The sequence below is a fragment of the Sorex araneus genome, chromosome X (assembly GCF_027595985.1).
Source record: "Sorex araneus isolate mSorAra2 chromosome X, mSorAra2.pri, whole genome shotgun sequence".
Taxonomy (NCBI): Eukaryota; Metazoa; Chordata; class Mammalia; order Eulipotyphla; family Soricidae; genus Sorex; species Sorex araneus.
In genome coordinates, this window is record NC_073313.1 from 163615318 (window position 1) to 163638819 (window position 23502).

At 58.9% G+C, this 23502-nt stretch overlaps 1 protein-coding gene across 4 annotated transcripts in view; it reads right to left on the reverse strand.

The window, feature by feature from the left end:
* Positions 1 to 5959: 5959 nt before the first annotated feature.
* The window catches only part of TNR (tenascin R), a 265395-nt gene continuing 247852 nt past the window's right edge, over positions 5960 to 23502 (reverse strand). For all 4 annotated transcript variants that reach the window (XM_055120164.1, XM_055120163.1, XM_055120162.1 and 1 more), the window contains 6 exons: positions 23149 to 23281; positions 17757 to 17908; positions 16452 to 16548; positions 15320 to 15481; positions 13227 to 13390; positions 5960 to 11372 (listed from right to left, as the gene is read on the reverse strand). In XM_055120164.1, the coding sequence (XP_054976139.1) occupies positions 11256 to 11372; positions 13227 to 13390; positions 15320 to 15481; positions 16452 to 16548; positions 17757 to 17908; positions 23149 to 23281 (825 nt within the window). In that variant the 3' untranslated portion in view covers positions 5960 to 11255. The remainder of the gene's footprint in view (positions 11373 to 13226; positions 13391 to 15319; positions 15482 to 16451; positions 16549 to 17756; positions 17909 to 23148; positions 23282 to 23502) is intronic.

A 23502-nucleotide genomic window follows, 5' to 3' on the forward strand; every position in this document is an offset into this window, starting at 1 on the left:
GCCCTGAGCACCATTGTGGAAGGGCCCCAAAGTGAAAACAGAGCATGCGACCTTTGTTTGGGTCACACCTGGCGGTGCTCAGGGCTGACTCCTGGCTCTGTGCTCAGGGATCACTCCCAGCAGGCTTGGGGGCCCCTATGGGGTGGGCTCTGTGCAAGGTACTATCTCTCTGGCCCCCAAACACATGTGACTTTGGTGTTTGTTTGTTTTTGCCTTTTTTGGGTCACACCCGGCGATGCTCAGGGCTGACTCCTGGCTCTGCACTTAGGAATCACTCCTGGTGGTGCTCAGGGGACCCTATGGGATGCTGGGAATCGAACCCGGGTCGGCCGCGTGCCAGGCAAACGCCCTCCCCGCTGTGCTATCGCTCCAGCTCCATTATGTGACTTTGACTCTCTCCTGGTCTCTGGCTTTCTGAGTTCAATGGACTAGAACCTTGAGTAGGATTGGGGACACAGATTACCCTTATTTTCAGTGTTTAACACACCCCTGGGTGCTTCTCTTTGTCACTTAAGAAGTCTCCGGTGACCATGTGACTGCGAGATCATTAGGGCATCATCTACCCCCCCATGGAGTGTTATTTCTCTCAATCAGGTGGAACAGCAGAATCAAACGTCTCATTGGCAAGGGACCCCAGGTTTGAGGCCTAATTTCTGCGGGGCCACCACACATGAAGCAGTTGGCCGTGTCTTGCTGTGAAAATCTTATAAATTCTCTCCCCTGTCTTGGGTTCTGCCCTGAGACCACTGTCACTGTCGTCCCGTTGCTCATCGATTTGTTCAAGCGGGCACCAGTAACGTCTCTCATTGAGAGACTTGCGGTGACTGTTTTTAGCATATCCAATACGCATGGGGAGCTTGCCAGGCTCTGCCGTGCAGGCGGGATCCTCTCGGTAGCTTGCCGGGCTCTCCAAGAGGGGCGGAGGAATCGAACTGGGGTCAGCTGCGTGAAAGGCAAATGCCCAACCGCTGTGCTATCGCTCCAGCCCCTGCCCTGAGATACCCAGAGTAATTTCTCCGAAACGAAATGAAAATAAGGCGCAGATAGAGACATTCCCCACCTCCCACAACTTCACAAACATTTATCACTGTAGCACTGTCGTCCCATTGTTCATTGATTTGCTCAAGCGGGCACCAGTCACATCTCCATGGTGAGACTTGTGGTGACTGTGTTTGGCATCTCAAAGACGCCACAGGGAGCTTGCCAGGCTCTGCTGTGCGGGCGGGATCCTCTCGGTAGCTTGCCAGGCTCTCCGAGAGGGGCAGAGGAATCGAACCCTACATAAATAAATCCAGTGGGAAAGATTTAGCTGTGTTATATCGAGGGGTCTCCCCTTGGGTCTTTGGGGCTGAAAATGCCCTTTCAGGGAGGTCTGGGTAGCAGCCAACTAATCTGCCTGTCACAGGACATGGTTTGTCCCTGGGGCCAAACTGCACCTGTCATGTCTGAAGATACTTTCAATTTTTACTAGTTGGAGACTTGTAGTGGTCCTACTGGATTTGGTGGGTGGAGACAATGGGTACCACGAAATATGCAGCCACACACGGACAGTTTTCTGTGGCAGAGAATTCAGTGACCAAAGTGTCCGTTGTACCATCGTACTAAAACCCAATGTTTTCTTTCTTTCTTTCTTTCTTTCTTTCTTTCTTTCTTTCTTTCTTTCTTTCTTTCTTTCTTTCTTTCTTTCTTTCTTTCTTTCTTTCTTTCTTTCTTTCTTTCTTTCTTTCTTCCTTTCTTCCTTTCTTTCTTCCTTTCTTTCTTTCTTTCTTCCTTTTCTTTCTTTCTTTCTTTCTTTCTTTCTTTCTTTCTTTCTTTCTTTCTTTCTTTCTTTCTTTCTTTCTTTCTTTTTCTTTCTTTCTCTTTCTTTCTTTTTTCTTTCTTTTTCTCTCTTTCTCTCTTTTTCTTTCTCTCTCTGTCTTTCTTTTTCTCTTTCCTTCTTTCTTTTTTCTTTCTTTCTCTCTCTGTCTTTCTCTTTTTCTCTTTCCTTCTTTCTTTTCTTTCTTTCTGTCTTTTTCTCTTTCTTTCTCTTTCTTTCTTTCTCTCTTTCTCTTTCTTTTCTTTCTTTCTTTCTTTCTTTCTTTCTTTCTTTTTCTCTTTCTTTCTCTCTCTTTCTGTCTTTCTCTTTCTCTTTCTTTCTTTCTTTCTTTCTTTCTTTCTTTCTTTCTTTCTTTCTTTCTTTTTCTTTCTTTCTCTCTTTCTTTTTCTTTCTCTCTTTCTCTTTCTTTCCTTATTTCTTTTTTCTCTTTCTCTCTCTTTCTCTTTCTTTCTTTCTTTCTTTCTTTCTCTCTCTCTCTCTCTCTCTTTCTTTCTTTCTTTCTTTCTGCGTTTTTGGGTCACACCCAGCGGTGCACAGGGGTTACTTCTGGCTCTGCACTCAGGAATTACCCCGGCAGTGCTCAGGGGACCCCATGGGATGCTGGGAATTGAACCCGGGTCGGCCGCATGCAACCCAACGCCCTCCCTGCTGTGCTATTGCTCCAGCCCCAAAACCCAACATTTTCCCGCCTAACCTGGCTGACAGGCTCGGTCTTTGTTTGGGGACAGTTACTGGGGTGAGGGGCTGAAATCCAGATTGCCATGTATGTTTTTCCAAGTTGTTCAGGGCTACAGAATGAGGTCAGGGGGCCAACAACTCTCTTGCCCAGTCATTCTTTGCTCTTCCGGGTCAGGAGGTCAGTGGGGTCACCCTATGGGGCGAGAGTGGCCCGTGTTTTCTGTGCAGCCTGCTTCATGAATCCGAGTTTGGGTTTTTGTTTAGTTTTGGGGTCACCCTGGGCAGTGCTTTGGAATCACTCCTGGTGGCGTTCTCTGGGGACCCTAGGGACTGCCGGGGATCAAACCCGGATTGGGTGCATGTACGGTAAACACTCTTCCCGTTGTCCTATCACTCTGCCTCCCCCCCCCCCAAGTTTCAGGTTCTAAGGTTATTATCCCTGCACGGCAGAGCCTGGCAAGCTCCCCGTGGCGTATTCAATATGCCAAAAACGGTCACAACAAGTCTCACCATGGAGACATGACTGGTGCCTGCCCGAGCAAATCAGTAAGCAACGGGATGACAGTGACAGATGTTACTATCATGTTACTGTCATAACTCGGATTCTTACGTTACCATCATAACTCTGTGGCTTTTCTTTTTTCTTTTTGGGTCACACCCAGCAGTGCTCAGAGATTACTCCTGGCTCTGCACTCAGGAATCACTCCTGGCAGTGCTCAGGGGACCCTACGGGATGCTGGGAATCAAACCCAGGTCGGCCGTGTGCAAGGCAAACGCCCTCCCCGCTGTGCTATCGCTCAGCCCCTCTATGGGTTTTCTTGTGTGACAAAAAGCCAAGAGAAAGTGTGCATGGATCCCAGCCTGCCTCCACGCGACTTCCTCGCTCATTTCTTCTAATTTCCCATACAGCGAGCACACGGGGCTTTGTCATCTTGTCGCTCATACCCGTTTCCCTCGAAAACCTCTAAAGGACTTGTTGGTTGTGAAGCATAGACCTGAGCTTCCGTGTCTGGCGGACACACATGTGCAGGTTCTGACGCTAGTGAGTCTAGCTGCAGGCAGAGAAGGACCAACTTCTAAAGACCCCCAGAGCCTTCTGGAAGCCGCCCCCCCTTCTTCATGCAGGAAGAGGCCTGGGGGGGGGTCCCCAGCCCTTCGAGGAGCTTCTGTTGGTTTTTCTGGATTCAAGCAGCTCCTAAATGGCCACTTTTTCCCCATCTTTGAAATGTGTCTTGCTTAGCAAAAAAAAAAAAAAAAAAAAAAATCAGAGTCAATATTGAAACGGCAACCGTCGTCCTAATGATCGGGGTGGTGCCTGCTGCCCTCCGTCCCCGTCTTGGAGGGGGAGATGGACCCGGCAGCTCTGCTCTGGTCTGTTCTTGGCTTTTGAAACCAGGAAAGCGTTTGGGAGCACAGTTTGGGAGCATTGGGACTCAGGATGTGAGCACTGCTGGGCGGTGCACCCACGCCCCTACATCCGTATCTCAGGGTCTGATGGACATTTGACCCCTTTTCTCGTCTGGGGGCTCTGACCAGGCTGGGCCTGGACCAGTGCTGACCCAGCACTACCCATGCTGGGGGGGGGCGGGGAAGTGGTCACAGCTACCTTGTTGACCCCCTGTTGGAGAGGCAGGTGGTGCCCAGTGCAGATACTTCCCACCCGCAGCCCACAGGTGGCGCTAGAGCTTAGGAGTTCTGCCTCCGGCTGGACCATCCGGGATGAAGGAAGCTGCTTACGGTCCATCCTGAGAGCATTTAAAATGTGATCAACGCTAAGTGACATGAGTCAGAAAGAGAGGGACGGACATAGAGGGACTGCACTCATTTGTGGAGTATAGAATAACATCCCATGAGGCTGACACCCGAGGACGGTAGATACAAGGGCCAGGGGGATTGCCCCATAGCTGGAAGCCTGCTTCATGAGCAGAGGGGAGAAGGCAGATGGAATAGAGAAGGGATCACTAAGAAAATGATGGCTGGAGGAACCAGTTGGGATGGGAGATGTGTGCCGAAAGGAGATAATGGACCCAACATGATGACCTCTCAGTGTCTGTGTTGCAAGCCATAATGCCCCAAAGTAGAGAGAGAGTCTGGGGAATATTGTCTGCCATGGAGGCAGGGGGAGGGTGGGAAAGGGGGGGTATATCCGGGATATTGGTGGTGGGGAATGTGCACTGGTGGAGGGATGGGTGTTTGATCATTGTGGGATTGTAACCCAACCGTGAAAGCTTGTAACTATCTCACGGTGATTCAATAAAATTTAAAAAAAAATTTTAAGGGGCTAGAGAGATCGCACAGCAGGTAGGGTGTTTGCCTTTCACGCGGCCGACCTGGGTTTGAATCCCAGCATCCCATATGGTCCTCATGAGCAGCGCCAGGGGTGATTCCTGGGTGCAGAGCCAGGAGTAACCCCTGTGCATTGCTGGGTGTGGCCCAAAAAGCAAAAAATTTTTTAAAAAATTAAAAAAAATTTAAAAAATGTCATCAATGCACAGTGGTTGAGCTTTGAGCCCCTCCAGTTTTTGTTTTGTTTCACCTGAAAAAATAGATGTTCTCCTGATTTTACTAACCCATTCCCCTCCCTTGTATCTTTCTCTAGGGCCAGAATCCAGTGGCTGATACCTGGAATACACGAGGTGAGTTTTCTACTGTCGTCATACTTGGGGATTGTGTTTGGGGCCCTCACCGGAGATGCTCAGGGGGCCAGGAGGGATGCGGATAGGACCCGGTCAGCTGACCTCACCCTCCATGCTTTCTCTATGGCCCCCCAATGTTGGATTTTTTGTGGGGAGGGGCGATGGGGTTGATCTCGCATCTGGACCTACTAGGCGATGAAATCACCCCCTGTTCTGGACGTGTAGTTCCAGCACTGGCCATAGGGGGCAGTGTGGATCTACTCCGTTCTAGATGTCAAACCTCATTGTGGGTGTGTGTGTGTGGGGGGGGGTTTCTAAGCAGGAACGGGGGAGGGTCCAGGCCTCATGTCTGTCCCCACCCCCTCCTCTTGTGACTCAGACGGTCCAGGCTCCCTAGGCCACAAATGGTGATGTTCAGGGTTCCCTCCTGGCTGGCTCAGGGACACACAGGGTGTCGGGGCTCGAACCCGCAAACGCCCACCTGCCGTCGTATCTCTCCGGGCCTGTACTTGGGTTGTGTTCTCTTGTTTTTGCTCCTCGGTCACCCCTGGCGGTGCTCAGGGCTGACTCCCGGCTCTGCACTCAGGAATTACTCCTGGCGGGGTTCGGGGGGACCCTATGGGATGCCGGGGCTCGAACCCGGGTCGGCTGCATGCAAGGCAAACGCCTTCCCCGCGGTGCTGTCGCTCGGGCCCCCATACTGAAATCTTCTGGCTGTCAGGGTTCGGGGGACCAAGTGCCCAAGGGGCCACTCTGAGGAGGAGACAGGGGGCAGGGGAGGTGTCCGGCAACCCCCCAGGGAGGAGAACAGAAGCCCCCGGAGACCACCTCCTTCCTCGAGGATCTTTTATTAACGTATAGAAAATGTGTTTAAAAAAGGACCTATACAGAGGCTAAAAGCAATCGCCACTAAAAGTACAAGTTAACAATGGGGGCCGGGCGGAGGGTCCGTCTCGGTGGCCTCGGGTCAGCAGGGGGGGGTCCCGCCTGCCCCTCCCCGCCCGGGGCTGCCTCGATGCACCCCGTGTTCGTGCAGGTCCCTGGGTCTGCGTCGATGCACGCGGCCTTCGTGCAGGTCCACGGTGCGTTCCCGGCGCCCTGCGGTCACCGTGGCCCATTCGGGATGGAGCGAGACGCTGAGATCTCAGAGGGGCAGGGAGAGGGTTGGGCGTGGGGCGTGTGTCTCAGAGCCAGGGTGGGGGGTCGACGGCCCAGCACCACCGCCCCCACCCCAAAAACGGTTCCGAGTCCACATCTCCTCAGGGCACCGGGGAAGGTCGTGGCTGGGACCGCGGTGGCGGCGGCGGTGGGAGGTCCTGGCATGACCGGGGTGTGACGGGAAGTCCCAGGAAGGAGAAACTTGCAGTTGAGGAGGACCTGTGTCGCCGGGGACGGTGATCCGGGGGGCCGTTGTGACCCACAGACTCGGCCCCGTGAGTTGGGGTGGGGGGATAGTGGGTTGGCGGAGGGCTCTGCAGGCACCGTGGAGGAGGGCGATCTCTGCTGGGACAGAGCCCTGCAGTGCAGAACTCGGGGGCTGGTGGCCCGACCCAGACCTTCCCGTGGACGTGGCTTCCAGTGAGAACGGCCTTCAGCACTGGGAATGGGCTGAGTAGCTCAAAACAAGCTCCCAAGGGCCGATTTCCTTCTGTGACCCCCCCCCCCCACCACAAATGGCAAAGGGGAAGATGGGGACCCACCCCCACCCGCACCTCCACAGATATATCAGGGAGGGGGACGGAGTCAGGGACCCCGTAACCTTCACTTGTCTCCTGTTCTCTGTGCTGGGGGTCAGAGGTCCGACAGTTTTCAGTGTCCTTAGGGGGCTGGCTGTCTCCATCGTCCCATCCCCATCCCCCCTACCCAAGGCTGCTGGGATACTCTTTCCTCCCAAAATGAAGAAAAGGGAGACCAGAGCGCGAGCACAGCGGGAAGGGTATTTGCCTTGCACATGGCAGACCTGGGTTCGATCCCCGGCATCCCATAGGGTCCCCCCCGACCCCCCCCGAGCACCGGCAGGAGTGATTTCTGAGTGCAGAGCCAGGAGTCAGCCCTGAGCGTCCCTGGGTGGGGGAGGGGGATTGATCCGAAAAATTAAAAGAAAAAAAAAAAAGAAGGGTTTTTCTGGGGTGTGTTTTACACCCACTGGCGAGGTGAGGGTCTGGGAGGATGTGCCTCAAACAGCACCGAAGTTCCCTTTGCTTAAAAGCCAAGAAGGGGGCGGGAGCAACAGCACAGCGGGGAGGGCGCTAGCTAGCCTGGCACGCGGCCGACCCAGGTTCGATCCCCGGCATCCCATCGGGTCCCCCCCTGAGCACCGCCAGGAGTGATTCCTGAGTGCAGAGCCGGGAGTCAGCCCTGAGCATCGCCGGGCGTGTGCCAAAGGGCAAATAAAAGAATGTCGGACGGAGGTGGGGGGGTGACAAGGCCACGGGAGAATGTCGCGAGAACTTCCAGAGGTCAGGACCCTTGGCGGAAGAGTGGGAAAGCTTGGGAGTTCCTGAAGGAAGACGTCAAGGCGAGAGCTTCCGGCTGCGGGCTGTCCCCGGGCCTTGCCAAGTCCCCTCCCCTTGTCTGCAAGGGGCTGAGCTGGGGTCAGGGTGCAACTGAGGCTTTAACTCGGAGACCCCCGCCTTTGGACCTACTCAGTGACGGACCAACCCCTGCTCTGGAGGTGCAGTTCCAGCGTTGGCCACAGGTGGCAGTGTGGAGTCTATTCCGTTCTAGATGTCAAACCTCATTGGGGTGGGGGGTTTGTAGGGGTTGCTAAGCAGGAACAGGGAAGGCCCCCCCTCTTGTGACTCAGATGGTCCAGGCTCCTTGGAGTGCCTGTCAGCCAAGGCCCCTTGACTGGGAGATGCGATCCCTGGGAGGGACAGAGTTAAACGATTCCCCAGGGGAAACTGATCACCTGGTCCTTCCTCAAGGCCCAGACCTTGCCCAGAGCTGCTCCGGGGTCGGGGAGGACCAACAGGGCTGGCTGGGGCGGGAACCAGTTGGGACAGGTGGGGCGTGTGGGCTGGGTACTCGCAGGCTGGTGGGAGCACTTGAGAGCGAGCACCCGATCTCGCCACGGGCCTTGCCTGTGCCTCGGCCACATGTGAGCCATCACTAAGCCTCGCCAAGTCCCCTCCCCTTGTCTGCAAGGGGCTGAGCTGGGGTCAGGGTGCTTCTGAGGCTTTAACTCAGGGACCCGCCTCTGAACACCTCTGCTCTGGAGGTGCAGTTCCAGCGTTAGCCATAGGGGGGCAGTGTGGAGTCTACTCCGTTCTAGAGGTCAAACCTCATCTAGAGCCATCACTTTTCTTTGGTCAGTGGAGGCCAGCACATAGCAGTGGGCCGCCCTCTAGATCCTAAACTGGGAAGCTTGTGGGGGGGCGGGGCAGGGCAGAGCCTGGAGGACTCCTGGAGGTGGTGTCTGTGTGTGTGTGTGTGTGTGTGTGTGTGTGTGTGTGTGTGCGCGCGCGTGCGCGCGCGCACGCCCCCTGGTGGTGCCTTCTAGCTAGTAGGGTTCCCTCTTCTTTGCTAGTACCCGCCGGGGCCTTGCCCACCCCGTGTCCCCCTCGAGAAATGACCCTGGAGTGGACGGGGCTGGAAACTCTGACAGGGACGTGCAGGAAAGGGGGGGTCACCGCCTGGCTGGGGTCTGGGCGAGTCCAGGCCCCCAGATGTGTCTCTGCAATCTCGAGGGGGGCTGGGGTCTCGTGACGACCCCTAGCTAAGCTGTGGTCCAGGGCGCGGGTTCAGGGCACCGAGTTCAGCTGCTCTTGACCTTGGAGAATGGATTTGGGGGTCTCTAAATATGGGGGGATGTGTCAAGGAGCCCCCTGCCGTAGCCTCTGCCAGCGATGGATACTTTATTTATTTATTTATTTATTTATTTATTTTGCTTTTTGGGTCCCACCCGGCGATGCTCAGAGGTTCCTCCTGGCTCTGCGCTCAGGAATCACCCCTGGCGGTGCTCGGGGGACCCTATGGGATGCTGGGAATCGAACCCGGGTCGGCCGCGTGCCAGGCCAACGCCCTCCCCGCTGTGCTATTGCTCCAGCCATACCTTTCAGTAGGATAAAACGTTCAGATTTCAATAGGACAAAGAACTGGAACACTGTCGTCCCGTTGCTCATCGATGGGCTCAAGCGGGCGCCAGTCACGTCTCCATGGTGAGACTTGTGACTGTGTTTGGCATCTCGAAGACGCCACGGGGAGCTTGCCAGGCTCTGCCGTGCGGGCGGGATCCTCTCGGTAGCTTGCCGGGCTCTCCGAGAGGGACGGAGGAATCAAACCCGGGTCAGCTGCGTGCCAGGCCAACGCCCTCCCCGCTGTGCTATCGCTCCAGCCCCAGTGATGGATGCTTTAAAAAAAAATTTTATTTATTTTTTTTTGGTCTGTTTTGGCCACACCTGGCGATGCTCAGGGTTCTTAGTCCTGGCGGTGCTCGGGGTCCCGGCGGGGTTCAGGGGTTGAACCCCACCAGCCACACGCAAGGCTGACCGACTTCCGGAAAGATCCACGGCTGTCCCGTCCTCCTGGGAGCCAGGCTGGAGCAGGGGACGCCACGGTCACCCTGTGTCCAGCTCGTCCCCTGCATGAGAGAATGTCCCTTTCCCAAGCTGGGGTGCGGGGGGGGGTTATAGTTATGGTCCCCATCGGGTGGACGAGAGCTGGATCTTGAGGGAAGGTCGTGGGGGGTAGGGGGCGGGCGGGGGTCACAGGCATGGCCGCCACCACCGCCATCTGATTGGGACAGGGTGACTGATGCTCGCTGGCTCTCACAGACTTGACCACCAACCAGGGACAAGAGGTCCTCGGTCCGGCCCTGGTCACTCTTGGATTCCTCGATGATGCCACTTTGTCACCCCTGCATTTTCCCTTTTTTTTTTTTTTTTTGCTTTTTGGGTCCCACCCGGCGATGCTCAGGGCTGACTCCTGGCTCATGCACTCAGGAATCACTCCTAGCAGTGCTTGGGGGACCATACGGGATGCTGGGATTCGAACCCGGGTCGGCCGCGTGCAAGGCAAACGCCCTCCCCACTGTGCTAGTGCTCCAGCCCCTGCATTTTGCCTTTTAAAGGCAGAGCAAGATGTGGCAGGGAGGGGCGGGGGGGGAGGGTGCTAAGCTAAGTCCACTTGTGACATCACCTGGATCTTTCTGGATCTGGAAGACTTTGAGAAGACCCAGCCGGGGCCCGTAACTCACTGTCCACCTTCCCTCTCTCGTCGGAGGGGGGAGAGAGAGAGAGAGAGAGAGAGAGAGAGAGAGAGAGAGAGAGAGAGAGAGAGAGAGAGAGAGAGAGAGAGAAAGAAGATATATGCTCAGGGCTGACCCCTGGCTCTGCACTCGGGGTTCCCTCCTGGCGGGGCCTGGGCGGTGGGATGGGGAAGGACCACCAAACCCGGGGCCGGCTGCGTGCAGGGCCAGCGCCCTCCCTCCCTCTGTCTGTCTGTCCGCCCTGGGGAGCTGACCAGGCACAGACCCGAGCTTTTGGGTTTGCAATTCGGGAAAGGGCGAAGAGCAGGACAAAACCCGGAGCAGAAACAGACAGAGCAGGGGACACAGGGACCCAGGCGACGGGGGGCCGGTGAGGAAGGTGCCCGGTCCCCCCCCCCCCCCCGCCGGGAGAAGCGCTCAGAACCAAAGCCGCTTTCCCCCTGCCCGACCCAGGGAAGCCCAGGGCCGCGCGCGCAGGTGGACCCCGGAGGCCACTGATGTCCACGCGGGAGCCTGGGCTGTGCCACGGAGATGGGGGGACGCTCGGTCAGTGCCCGGGGCGGGATGCGGGGGCCGGGCTGGGCTGAGCTCAGAGGCGCCGCTCCAGGGAGGGCCACTGAGGGCTGGACCCGGGGAAGGCGGAGGGGCCGGGACAGAGGGGCCGGGACAGAGGGGCCGGGACAGAGGGGCCGGGACAGCTTCTCCCGCCCGCCCGACCTCAGCCCCGTGGTTCCTCTGAGCCCGGGAGGGAGGGGGAGGGAAGGCCGGGGGCCGGAGGGGACGAGGACCCCGGGGTGCCCCCCCCCAGCCGGTTCCCTCCTCCTCCCGCCCCCTCCGCCGGGCGGCCAACCCCCCTTCCCCCATCCGAGTTTCACGTTCGTCCAGAAGCGAGACGGTCTGAGGGCCGCGGCCAAGGTCAGCCCCACAGGGACCGGCGCCGCCTGCCCGCCTCCCGGTGGCCGAACGGCCGCGCCTTCATCTCCACAAAGGGGATGGAGAACTCGTGGCCCTTCCAGTGGTACCAGTTGATGCCCTGGGGGAGAGAAGCCGCGTCACCCGCGCCACCGCCCGCCCGCCTCACACAGCCCCGCCCGGTGGGTCCTGGGGCTGGGGGTCACACGGGTCCACTGGGGAGACATAGGGAGTCACATGTGTCCACTGGGGAGTCACGGGGAGACACACGTGTCCACTAGTGATACACAGGGAGTCACATGTGTCCACTGGGGTTCACATGTGTCCACTGGGGAGTCACATGTGTCCACTGGGGATCACACGGGTCCACTGGGGAGTCACATGTGTCCACTGGGGGTCACATGGGTCCACTGGGGAGTCACATGTGTCCACTGGGGATCACACGGGTCCACTGGGGAGTCACATGTGTCCACTGGGGGTCACATGGGTCCACTGGGGAGTCACATGTGTCCACTGGGGGTCACATGTGTCCACTGGGGAGTCACAGGGGGTCACACGTGTCCACTTGGGAGTCAGGGAGTCACATGTGTCCACTGGGGAGTCATGGGGAGACACACATGTCCACTGGGGAGTCACAGGGAGTCACACGTGTCCACTTGGGAGTCACAGGGAGTCACACGTGTCCACTAGTGATACACAGAGAGTCACATGTGTCCACTGGGGGTCACATGTGTCCACTGGGAGTCACATGTGTCCACTGGGGATCACACGGGTCCACTGGGGAGTCACATGTGTCCACTGGGGGTCACATGGGTCCACTGGGGAGTCGCATGTGTCCACTGGGGGTCACATGTGTCCACTGGGGAGTCAGGGAGACACATGTGTCCACTGGAGAGTCACATGTGTCCACTGGGGAGTCACAGGGGGTCACACGTGTCCACTTGGGAGTCAGGGAGTCACATGTGTCCACTGGGGAGTCATGGGGAGACACACGTGTCCACTGGGGAGTCACAGGGAGTCACACGTGTCCACTTGGGAGTCACACGTGCCGACTGGGGAGTCACAGGGAGTCACACGTGTCCACTAGTGATACACAGGGAGTCACATGTGTCCACTGGGGACTCACAGGGAGTCACTCGTGCCGACTGGGGAGTCACAGGGAGTCACACGTGTCCACTGGGGAGTCACGTGTCCACTGGGGAGTCATAGGGAGTCACACATGTCCACTGGGGAGTCATAGGGGGTCACACGTGTCCACTTGGGAGTCAGGGAGTCACATGTGTCCACTGGGGAGTCACAGGGAGACACACGTGTCCACTGGGGAGTCACAGGGAGTCACACGTGTCCACTTGGGAGTCACACGTGCCGACTGGGGAGTCACAGGGAGTCACACGTGTCCACTAGTGATACACAGGGAGTCACATGTGTCCACTGGGGACTCACAGGGAGTCACACGTGCCGACTGGGGAGTCACAGATGCCCACGGGGAGTCACACGTGTCCCCAGGAGTGATGGGGAGATACACGTGTCCACTGGGCAGTTACACGCGTCCATAATGTGTTTATGTGCCCCAGACAGTTACACCTGCCCAGTGGGCGGTCACGTGTGTCCACGGGTGTGGCGTGGCCTTGCGATGCCCGTGTGGATGCCCCTCGCTGGGGCCTCGCTGGTCTCCGCCCGCACTGCCCCCAGAGCTGGGGGGGTCCATCAGCCCCCACTCTGCCCCCCCACCTCGTGTCCGGCCTGTGACTTTTCCTCTCACGGGGAAGCCTCACCCCTGCTTTCCCCTGTCCCTGGGGCCTCTCGGGGTCTCCCGTGGAACCTTCCGGAAGGGGACTCGACAAACTGGCCGCCGGCTCCAGGGCCCCCCCCAACCCTCGCCCTCCCCCCGTGCCTGATGTCACCACCCCTCCCCCCCGTGCCTGGTGTCGCCCCCTCCCCCCGGTGCCTGATGTTGCCCCCCCCCGCCGCTCACCTGGCTGTGCCGGGACTCGCCGTACTTGCCGTTGAGGTTGGCTCGGTGGCAGTTCTTGTACCACCAGGCGCCCTTGTAGGACACGGCGCAGTTGGTGACGGCCACGTCATTGTCGCGGTCCTGCGTGGAGAAGGGGCGGCTCTGGTGGTAGCTGAGGGAGTCCCCTGCGAGCAAGGACACGCGCGTCACCGGGGGGGTCCGCCTCCCCGAGACACCCGGCGGGGACGGCCCGGCCCGACCCCCGGGGGTCAGTGCACACGTCAGAGCCCCGGGGGGGGGCTGCAGGCGGGGCGGTGTCCCCCCCCCCGGGGCTCGGGTCCACGGGCAACAGAGGGACAGAGCAGCTGGGCGGGCAGGGCTGCGATGGACGGGGAGTCAGCCGTGGGCGGAGACCAGGAGGGAGGGGAAATAAATGACCCCCCCCCCCAAGGACAGGGGGTGCTGGTGACGGGGGGTGCTGGACCCAGGCCCAGCTTGGAGGAAGCGTCTGGAGAGGGGGCGGGTCTGAGGGGCAGCAGGAGGGCTTGGGAGATGTGCCCCCTTACCCCCCCACACCCCGGGGGTGGCACGCTGGTGGGTTTAATGTCCTGGACTCTTGGTTGGCCCATTGGCAGCTGGAGGCCCCAAGCCGGGCCCTGGAACCTTCCAGAAGGGGCCTCGGTGGCTTTCTGGGCGCCACCAGCACCAGGAGGAGAAGCAGGCCTTTATTTATTTATTTATTTATTTATTTATTTATTTATTTATTTATTTATTTATTTTCTTTTTGGGTCCCACCCGGCGATGCTCAGGGCTGACCCCTGGCTCTGCACTCAGGAATCACTCCTGGCGGTGCTCGGGGGACCCTATGGGATGCCGGGAATCGAACCCGGGTCAGCCGCGTGCCAGGCCAATGCCCTCCCCACTGTGCTGTTGCTCTGGCCATATGGGGCTAAGTTTAGACACTAGCCTTTGGCCGTGACCCCCTGCACCTCGTGGTGGGTTCGTAACTGCAGAGGTGGGCGGGGCCTTAGCGCTGGCCCTGGTTTATAAGGTGGCCACAAAATGGGGTCGTGGAGGGGGGAAAAAGAGGAAGAATGTGTGACCGTGAGGACCCGGGATGGGCCAAGAGCCCGTGAATCTGAGTCTCCCTCCCAAAGCATCCGGGCGAGGGTGTGTTATTATCATTTATTTCCATTATTCTTTAATGTCTAGAGCCATAGCACAGCGGGTAAGGCGTTAGCCTTGCACGCGGCCGACCCAGGTTCGATTCCTCCACCCCTCTCGGAGAGCCCGGCAAGCTACCGAGAGGATCCCGCCCGCACGGCAGAGCCTGGCAAGCTCCCCGTGGCGTCTTCGAGATGCCAAACACAGTCACAACAAGTCTCACCGTGGAGACGTGACTGGTGCCCGCTCGAGCAAATCGATGAGCAACGGGACAACAGTGTGACAGTGTCAAAAACTAAGGCTCGCCAAGGGGCGTGTGCACTCACGGGCTCTCCGGGCGGGCGGCTCTGTCTCACCGCCCGCGTTTGGTGCTCTGGGACCACTGTGTGTGGCTGTCGGTCAAGGGCAGGCGAGGGAAGGAAGAAGGCCAAACTGGTTGCTTGATTAGTTTATTTCATTCTCTCTCTCAGCTTCTCTCCCAGCTCTGGATCTCTCTCTGGATCTCTGGATCTGGCCCCCCCTCCCCAACCCACCCTTCCAGCCTAGTTAAATCCCCCCAGCATGAGGGGTTTGGGGCGTACACATAGGTGTGGTCACCATCAATAGGGTTGAGGTTCCTTTCCCTCAAGGGATGCTTCTCCTCGGACTGATTCTCTTTCAGCAGGACACCCACCCAAGGGCAGAGTCCCAAGAGTGTGTTTCTCCTCTCCTCAGCCAGCAGACATAGAAGCGTTCATACTATTAATCATTTTGTATGGACACAATAAGCGATATGCCTTAAAGCTTATAGAATTGCTCAGACTACAGTGCTCGGGCCAGATCAGTCTTTCATCTCCCTAGCAGGGCCCTTCTTTCACGTGGGAAGCCCTCGGGGGGCCGCCGCGGCTGGTGGGATGACCCGGGTTCCGTCCCCGGCGGGGGTCGCGTCTCCTCCTTGAGAGCTGAGGTACCTGCCGTGCCATTGTAGGCACCCAGCCGGAGCTTGTACAGGCTCCTCCCGTCTTCCACCAGGAAACGGTCGTAGACGGCGAACACGGACTCCTGGCTGTCCCGCATGTCCACCCGCAGCTCGTAGCGGCCCTGGGACGTGATCTTGTGGATGTTGTCCAGCCCTGGGGGGTGGGGAGAGGGGGGTGTCCTGCAGGAGGGGCCCCCACCTGCCCCTGGTGCGCCCCTTCCCCTTCAGTTCTTCCAGTGTCCCCGCCTGGACTTTTTTATTGAAGCGTTGTTTGTTTTTTTTTGCCTTTTGGGTCCCACCTGGCGATGCTCAGGGCTGACTCCTGGCTCTGCACTCAGGAATCACTCCTGGCGGTGCTCGGGGGACCCTATGGGATGTTGGGAATCGAACCGGGTTGGCCGTGTGCAAGGCAAACGCCCTCCCCGCTGTGCTATCGCTCCAGCCCCCTAGACTTTTTTTTGTTTCTTTTTGGGTCCCACCCAGCGATGCTCAGGGCTGACTCCTGGCTCTGCTCTCAGGAATCACTCCTGGCGGTGCTCAGGGGACCCTATGGGATGCTGGGAATCGAACCCGGGTCGGCTGTGTGCCAGGTAAATGCCTCACCCGTTATATATATATATATTTTCCTTTTTGGGTCACACCTGGCGATGCTCAGGTCCGACTCCTGGCTCTGCACTCAGGAATCACTCCTGGCGGTGCTTAGGGGATGATATGGGATGCTGGGAATCGAACCCGTGTCATCTGTATGCCAGGCAAACGCCCTCCCAGCTGTGCTATCGCTCCAGCCCCCGCCAGCTGGACTTTTGTTTCCGCTGGCGGGTCATGTCTGGGGGTGCTCAGGAGGGCTGATTCCCGGCCCTGTGCTCACGGGTGGCTCCCCGGGCAGTGCTCAGTGGTGGGAAGGGACCCCAGCACCCAGCACGGATGCGCCCCGCGCCCTTTGCACTGGCTCCGGCCCAAAGCCGTCAGCCCAGAGAGCGTGAACGAGGATGGGAGAGACAGGAGCGGCAGGGAAAGGGCGCCAACGGGGGTCAGGGCGGTCGGACTCGCCCCGACACCCCGGGCTGGGCGGTGGGCGGGGAGGGGGCCCAGCGGGGGGGTGCAGGGGGTGCGGGGGGCGCTACCCAGCCAGAACTCGTCCTCCAGGTTCCCGAAGCCCTCCCGGTACTCGGCCCACTTGCGGAAGAAATCCGTCTGGCCGTTCTGCCGCCGCTGGAGCACCTGTGGGCAGACGGGAGCACGGCTGGGGCCAGGGGCCGGCGCTCGGGAGCACCCATGAGTGCTCCCCCTGAGTGCTCCCCCCTGAGTGCTCCCCCTGCCAAGGATCAGGAGGCGGATCCGGGCCCTGAAGGGAGGGAGGTGGCTCAGGGCGCTGGGGAGACGCAGGAGCAGCCCCCCGCCCCGCCCCCCGGGGTCTCGTGAGCCCCCATCGCTCTCCCTTCCTGGGGCTCAGGGCCGACTTCGTCCACCTGACACACGCGCCAGGGCAGCTGGGCACAGGAAAGAAATAGGGACGGGTGTGTGTGTGTGTCTGTCTGTCCTGAGAGCCTTGGGGAGGGTGTCTGTCTGTCCTGAGAGTGTGTGTGTCCATCCTGAGAGCCTGGGGGAGGGAGAGTGTGTGTGTGTGTGTGTGTGTGTGTGTGTGTGTGTGTGTGTGTGTGTGTGTGTGTGTGTGTGTGTGTGTGTGTGTGTGTGTGTGTGTGTGTGTGTGTGTGTGTGTGTGCGTGCGCATCCTGAGAGTCTGGGGGATGGTGTGTGTTTGTCCTGAGAGACTGTGTATGTCTGTGTATGTGTCCTTCTGTCCGTCCTGAGCCTGAGGGATGGTGTCTGTCTGTCCTGAGTGTGTGTGTGTGTCCATCCTGAGAGCCTGGGGGATGGTGTCTGTCCTGAGAGTGTGTGTGTGTGTCCATGCCAAGAGCCTGGGGGAGGGGGTGTGTGTGTGTCTGTCCTGAGAGCCTGGGGGAGGGGGGGTGTGTGTGTCTGTCCTGAGAGCTTGGGGGAGTGTGTGTGTGTGTGTGTGTGTGTCTGTGCCGAGACCCTGCAGGAGGGTGTGTGTGTGTCCCCTGAAAGCTCGTGCAGGGCCCAGCCCCCCATAACCCCACTCGACCCTGTCCCCAGAGTGAGCTGTGCTGTGGGGGGCCCAGCCCCAGCATGGAGGGCCTTGCTGCCGGTGCTGGGCCATCCAGGGGGCCTCGAGGGGCGGCAGCTGGCGGCCAGGGTGGGGGTCTTCCTGCCCGCCCCAGACACGCCTCAGGACAGCGTGGCCGGGCCAGGCGGCCGCCCCCACAGAGTGACCCTGACCAGCGCTGAGTTCCCCCGACCCCACCCCCGGCCTCTCTGACCCCCCGCACTGCCCGCTCCTCTGCCCGCCGGGCCGTCTTTCTGACTGCGGGACCCCCAGACTGCGCTGGTGGGGCGGGGACACTCACGGTCCAGCCGCCGCCGTCGGTGGCCATGTCGCAGTACACCTGCAGCCTCTGGCCGGGCTCGCCGTGCAGGAAGATGGTGTAGACCCCACTCAGGGTGTCCCCGTTGCCCAGGTGCTGGGCACAGTCCTGCGGGTGCGGGAACACCCGGCCTCCTGCAGGGGAGAGGAAAAACCCCAGACGGGACCCCCGTGCATCAGTGACCGTCACGCGGGACTCTCAGATGCCACCTCCCCTCCCCTCTCCTCCCTCCTCTCTTCTCCCCTCCCCTCCCCTCCTCTCCTCTCCCCTCTCCTCCCTCCCCTGCCCTCCCCTCCTCTCCTCTCCCTTCCTCTCCCCTCTCCTCCCTCCCCTCTTCTCCCCCCTCCCCTCTTTTCCCCTCCCTTCCCCTCCTCTCCTTCCCCTCCCCTCCTTTGCCCTCCCCTCCCTTCCCCTCCTCGGACCTTCAAGTCTCTGCTCCCCTCAGCCTCATGCTCTTTAGGGTCTGAGACATTCCTACATGCAGGGCTGGAGCCATAGCCCAGCGGGGAGGGCGTGGGCCACCCTGGCACGTGGCCGACCCAGGTTTGATCCCCGGCATCCCATGGGGTCCCCCGAGCCCCGCCAGGAGTGATTCCCTGAGTGCAGAGATGGGAGTCAGCCCTGAGCATCGCCGGGTGGGACCCAAAAAGCAAAAAGAAAGAAAAAATTTCCTGAGTTCAGAGTCCGACTCGTCGACTTGGGTGCCAGACAAATGGTCCCCAGCTGTCAGCTTTCTCCTCTCTAAAATGGGGATACTACAGGGGCCGGAGCGATAGCACAGCGGGGAGGGCGTTTGCCTTGCACTCGGCCGACCCGGGTTCGATCCCCGGCATCCCATAGGGTCCCCCGAGCACCACCAGGAGTGATTCCTGAGTGCAGAGCCAGGAGTAACCACTGAGCATCGCTGGGTGTGACCCAAAAAGCAAAAAAAAAAAAAAAATGGGGATACTACAATAGCATGTCCGTGCAACCGAAGGTGGCCCGGGTGGGGTGTCCCCAGAGGAACGAGCCATTAAGGACCTCTAATAACATCCACCTTTTATGTATTTTTTGGGGGGGTCACCCACAGCAAGGTTCTGGGCTGAGCCCTGGCTTTGCACTTGGGAACGATGTGGGATACCAAGGATCGAACCCGGGCTGGCTATTTACAAGGCAAATGCCCTCCCTGCTGGACTATCACTCTGGCCCCGGCGTCCACCTTTAAGAAGGGTGAGAAGCTGCGAGACCAAACCCTCCTGCGCCACAGCCGGCGTCCAGGGGTGCCCGGGCCAGCCCCCCTCTAGCAAAAAGACAGATTTTTTTTTTTTTTTTTGCTTTTTGGGTCCCACCCGGCGATGCTCAGGGCTGACTCCCGGCTCTGCACTCAGGAATCACTCCTGGCGGTGCTGGGGCGGGGGGGGGGGGGGGACCCTAGGGGATGCTGGGAATCGAACCCGGGTCAGTGGGCGTGTCTCGGGGCAGTAAATCCTGCCTCATCTCTGCCAGCCCAGGGGATGCTCTGAATGACCCGCATCCCCACAGCGCCCCCTAGTGGCGGGGATGCGCACTGCAGGCCAACGAGGCCCGCTGGTCCCGCCCAGTTCGGAGTCGGTGACATCTTTTGAGTTCTCTGTCACCAGTACTGGGGGTGGGGGGTTTTCGGAGCCCCTCCTCCGCCACCCCAAGGATAAAGGAGGTTCGTCTTGCTGCTGCGGAGGCCTCTTGTTAAAGGGAATTTGTTAATTGGGGAGTCCCACCCGGCGATGCTCAGGGCTCTGCACTCAGGAATCACTCCTGGCGGGGCTCAGGGGACCCCATGGGATGCTGGGGATCGAACCTGGGTCGGCCCACGCCCTCCCCGCTAGGCTATGGCTCCAGCCCTGCATGTAGGAATGTCTCAGACCTCTAAAGAGCGTGAGGCTGCGGGGAGCAGAGGCTTGAAGGTCCGGGGAGGGGAGGGGAAGGGAGGGGAGGGGAGAGGAGGGGAGGGGAAAGGTGAGGAGGGGAGGGGAGGGAGGGCTCAGGGAGCGACAGCACAGCGGGGAGGGCGCTGGCCTTGCTCACGGCCAACCCGGGTTTGATTCCCGGCACCCCAGAGGGTCCCCTGAGCCCCGCCAGTCCGAGGTGGGCGGACGAGAGATTCTCACCACCCAGGTCCCACTTTCTTGCAAAGGAGCCTCAGACAGTGCTCCCGTCCCCAAAGGCCGGCTCTCGCATGCGTGCCCTCTCCGCCGGCGTTAAAATAATACTAAGCAAGACAACGGAACTGCATCTGTCCCAAGGTGCTGTTTGTTAGCAAGTGCCCGGTGCTCTGTGGGGAATATCTGGTTCCTCATTTCTATTCGTCTGAAACAGAAGCCGACCTTGGGTGGGACTCCAGGCGACAGTGGATTATAAATAATGGATCTCCGTTTGTGTTTTTTTTTCCCTCTCCCGACTACTTGAGTTTAAGGCGCCCCCAGAGTCCTAGACAAATATCAGCGACGTGGGAACAGGAAGCACGAGGCCTGAGGCGAAGGCAGACTGGATTGTCGGGCAATCTCATCTCTCTCTCCTCCCTCTCTCTGATCACTCCCTCTCTCTCCATCTCTAATTCCATCTACTCTCTCCTTCTCTTCTCTCTCCCTCTCTTTTACCCTCTCTCCCCCATTCTCTCTCCCTCTCATCCTCTCTCCCTTCCTCTCTCCTCTCCCACTCCCTCCCTCCCTCTCCCCGTCTCTCTCTCCCTCTCTTGTATTTCTTCTCTCCCTGATCTATCCCTCTCTCTCCATCTCTCTAACTCCATCTACCCTCTCCTCTTCTCTCTCCCTCTCTCTTCCTCTCTCCCCTCTCTTCCTCTCTCTGCTCCCTCCTTTGTCACCTTTCTCTCTCTCCTCCTCTCTCCCTCTTTCACTCTCGTATTTCTTCTCTCTGTGATCTATCCCTCTACATCTACTCTCTCCTTCTCTCTCCCCCTCTCTTCCCTCTTCCTCCCTCTCTCACTCCCCCTCTCCCCTGTCCCTCCCTCCCTCCCTCCCTCTCCCTCTCTCTTTTCCTCTCTCCATCTAATTCCATCTACTCTCTTCTTCTCTCTCCCTCTCTTTTACCCTCTCTCCCCCATTCTCTCTCCCTCTCCCTGTGTCTCTCTCATCTCTCTTGTATTTCTTCTCTCCCTGATCTATCCCTCTCTCTCCATCTCTCTAACTCCATCTACTCTCTCTTCTCTCTACCTCTCTCTGATCTCTCCCTCTCTCTTCATCTCTAATTCCATCCACTCTCCTTCTCTTCTCTCTCCCTCTCTTTTACCCTCTCTCTCTCGTCTCTCTTGTATTTCTTCTCTCCCTGATCTATCCCTCTCTCTCCATCCTCTAACTCCATCTACCCTCTTCTCTTCTCTCTACCTCTCTCTGATCTCTTCCTCTCTCTTTCTCTCTCCACCTAATTCCATCCCCTCTCCTTTTCTTCTTTCTCCCTGTCTCACCCCATTCTCTCTCCCCTCTCTTCCTCTATCTCCTCTCCCTCCTTTTTCATCTTTCTCCTCTATCACTCCCTCATCCCTGCCTCTCCCCGTCTCTCTTTCCTCCTCTCTCCCTCTTTCTCTCTGGTATTTCTACTCTCCTCTTCTCTCTCCCTCTCTGATCTCTCCCTCTCTTTCCCTCTCTCTCCATCTCTTTCACCCTCTCTTCCTCATTCTCTCTCCCCTCTCCTCTCTCCTCTGTCACTCCCTCCTCCCTCTCTCTGTCTCCCCCTTTCTCCCTCCCTCCCTCTGCCCGTTCTCTCTCCCTCTCTCTCTTGTCTCTCATCTCTCTTGTATTTCTTCTCTCTATCTCTCCCTATCTCTCTAACTCCATCTACAATTCCATCTACTCTCTCCTTCTCTTCTCTCTCCCTCTCTCTTTTACCCTGTCTCTCTTCCCCATTCTCTCTCCCTCTCTCTTCCTCTCTCCCTCCCTCTCCATCTTTCTCACTCCCTCCCTCTGTCTCCTCTCCCTCCTTTCTCTCTCCCTCCCTCTCATCTCTCTTGTATTTCTTCTCTCTCTGATCTCTCCCTCTCTCTCCATCTTTCTAACTCTATCTATTCTCTTCTCTCTCCGATCTCTCCCTCTCTTTCCCTCTCTCTCCTTCTCTTCTCTCTCCCTCCCCCTGTCTCTCTCTCTCACCTTTCTCTCTCCCTCCCTCTGCCCTTTCTCTCTGATCTCACTCCATCTACTCTCTCCTCTTCTCTCTCCCTCTCTGATATATCCCTCTCTCTCCCTCTATTTTACCCTCTCTTTCCCATTCTCTCTCCCTCCCTCTCCGCTCCTCCCTCTTCATCTTTCTCTCTCCTCTCTCCCTCCCTCCCTCTCCCTCCTTTCTCTTTCCCTAAGCTCCCTCTTTCCCTCTCTCTCCCTTTCTCTCCCCCCCTTCTCTCTTGTACTTCTTTCTTGAAAACAGGACACCCGAATCCAACATCCGTCCTTTCAGACGTGGCTGGCGGGTGGCTGTGGGCTGGGGGGGTCAGGGCGGGTGGTCGACACTGGTGGCAGATTTGGTGCCGGAACATTCTATCCAAAACCCACCTACCGACGGTCACTTTCTCCCCCACGGCTCTTCTATTGATTCCAGAACATTCTGCACGTCCTCCCTTCCCAGACACGCGCTGGCGTGGGGTGGGGGGGATGAGTCTCGTCCACCTGGGACGGGCCCACGGCTATGCCTGGTGCTCTGCAGCCCGGCTTTAGGTTCTTTACGGATGGGGGGGGGGTTCCGGGGTGCGCGGGGGAGGGTGTGGCCTGAGCATCCGGGCAGGGACCATCCTAGCGACCCCCAGGAGACCACGCGTGGGGGCAACTGCCTCCGAGGGAGCTGGAGGCGTCTGTCTACCGCGTGTGTGTGTGTGTGTGTGGTGCAGTGAGGGGTCCCACCCGGCGATGCTCAGGGCGGACTCCCAGCTCTGTGCTCAGGAATCCCACCTGGCGGTGCTCCCGGAACCAGCTGGGACGCCGGGGATCGAACCCGGGTCGGCCGCGTGCCAGGCCAACGCCAGAGCCAGGAGGCAGCCCTGAGCACCGCCGGGTGTGGCCCCCGAAAAACCAAAGTAGGAAAAGGCACCCGAGGCCCTGCTCCCCATCTTCCCATTCCCGATGCAGCATCCCATCCTGTCGCCCACCACCGGCCCTTCGGGGTCGCCCGCGGCAGGCCAGCAAGTGAGGCGACAGCCGGCCCTCGGGCTGCCCAGGCTGGGCAGGAGGTCCTGGACTGTGGGGCAGAATCAACTTCTGGCTGGGGCCTCAGTGGTACCGTCTGTGAAATGGGTCGATGGCGAATTTCTCATCAGGGAGGGAACTGGGGGTGTCCAAGCGCTTTCTGGTCTGGCGGGGAGGGGAGGGGAGGGGATGGAGCGCCCCGGGCTGGGGACAGCCAGGCCCCTACTCACCCGTGCTGAAGGCCGTCGAGGTGACTCGGCTGCGCTCGCTGAGCTGGGCGGCCTGGAGCAGCACTGTGTAGTCCGTCCTCTCCTGCAGCCCCTCCAGCCGCACCCACGTGTCCTCCGCGTCCACCATCAGCTCCTGTGGGACCCAGTGTCGGGGTGAAGACACAGCCAGGGGCCGGGCCACAGGGCAGCGGGGAGGACCATCCTGGCACGCGGCCGACCCGGGTTCGATCCCCGGCATCCCATAGGGTCCCCCGAGCACCGTCAGGAGTGATTCCTGAGTGCAGAGCCAGGAGGAACCCCTGAGCATCGCCGGGTGGGATGCGAAAAACAAACAGGAAGGAAGGAGGGAAGGAA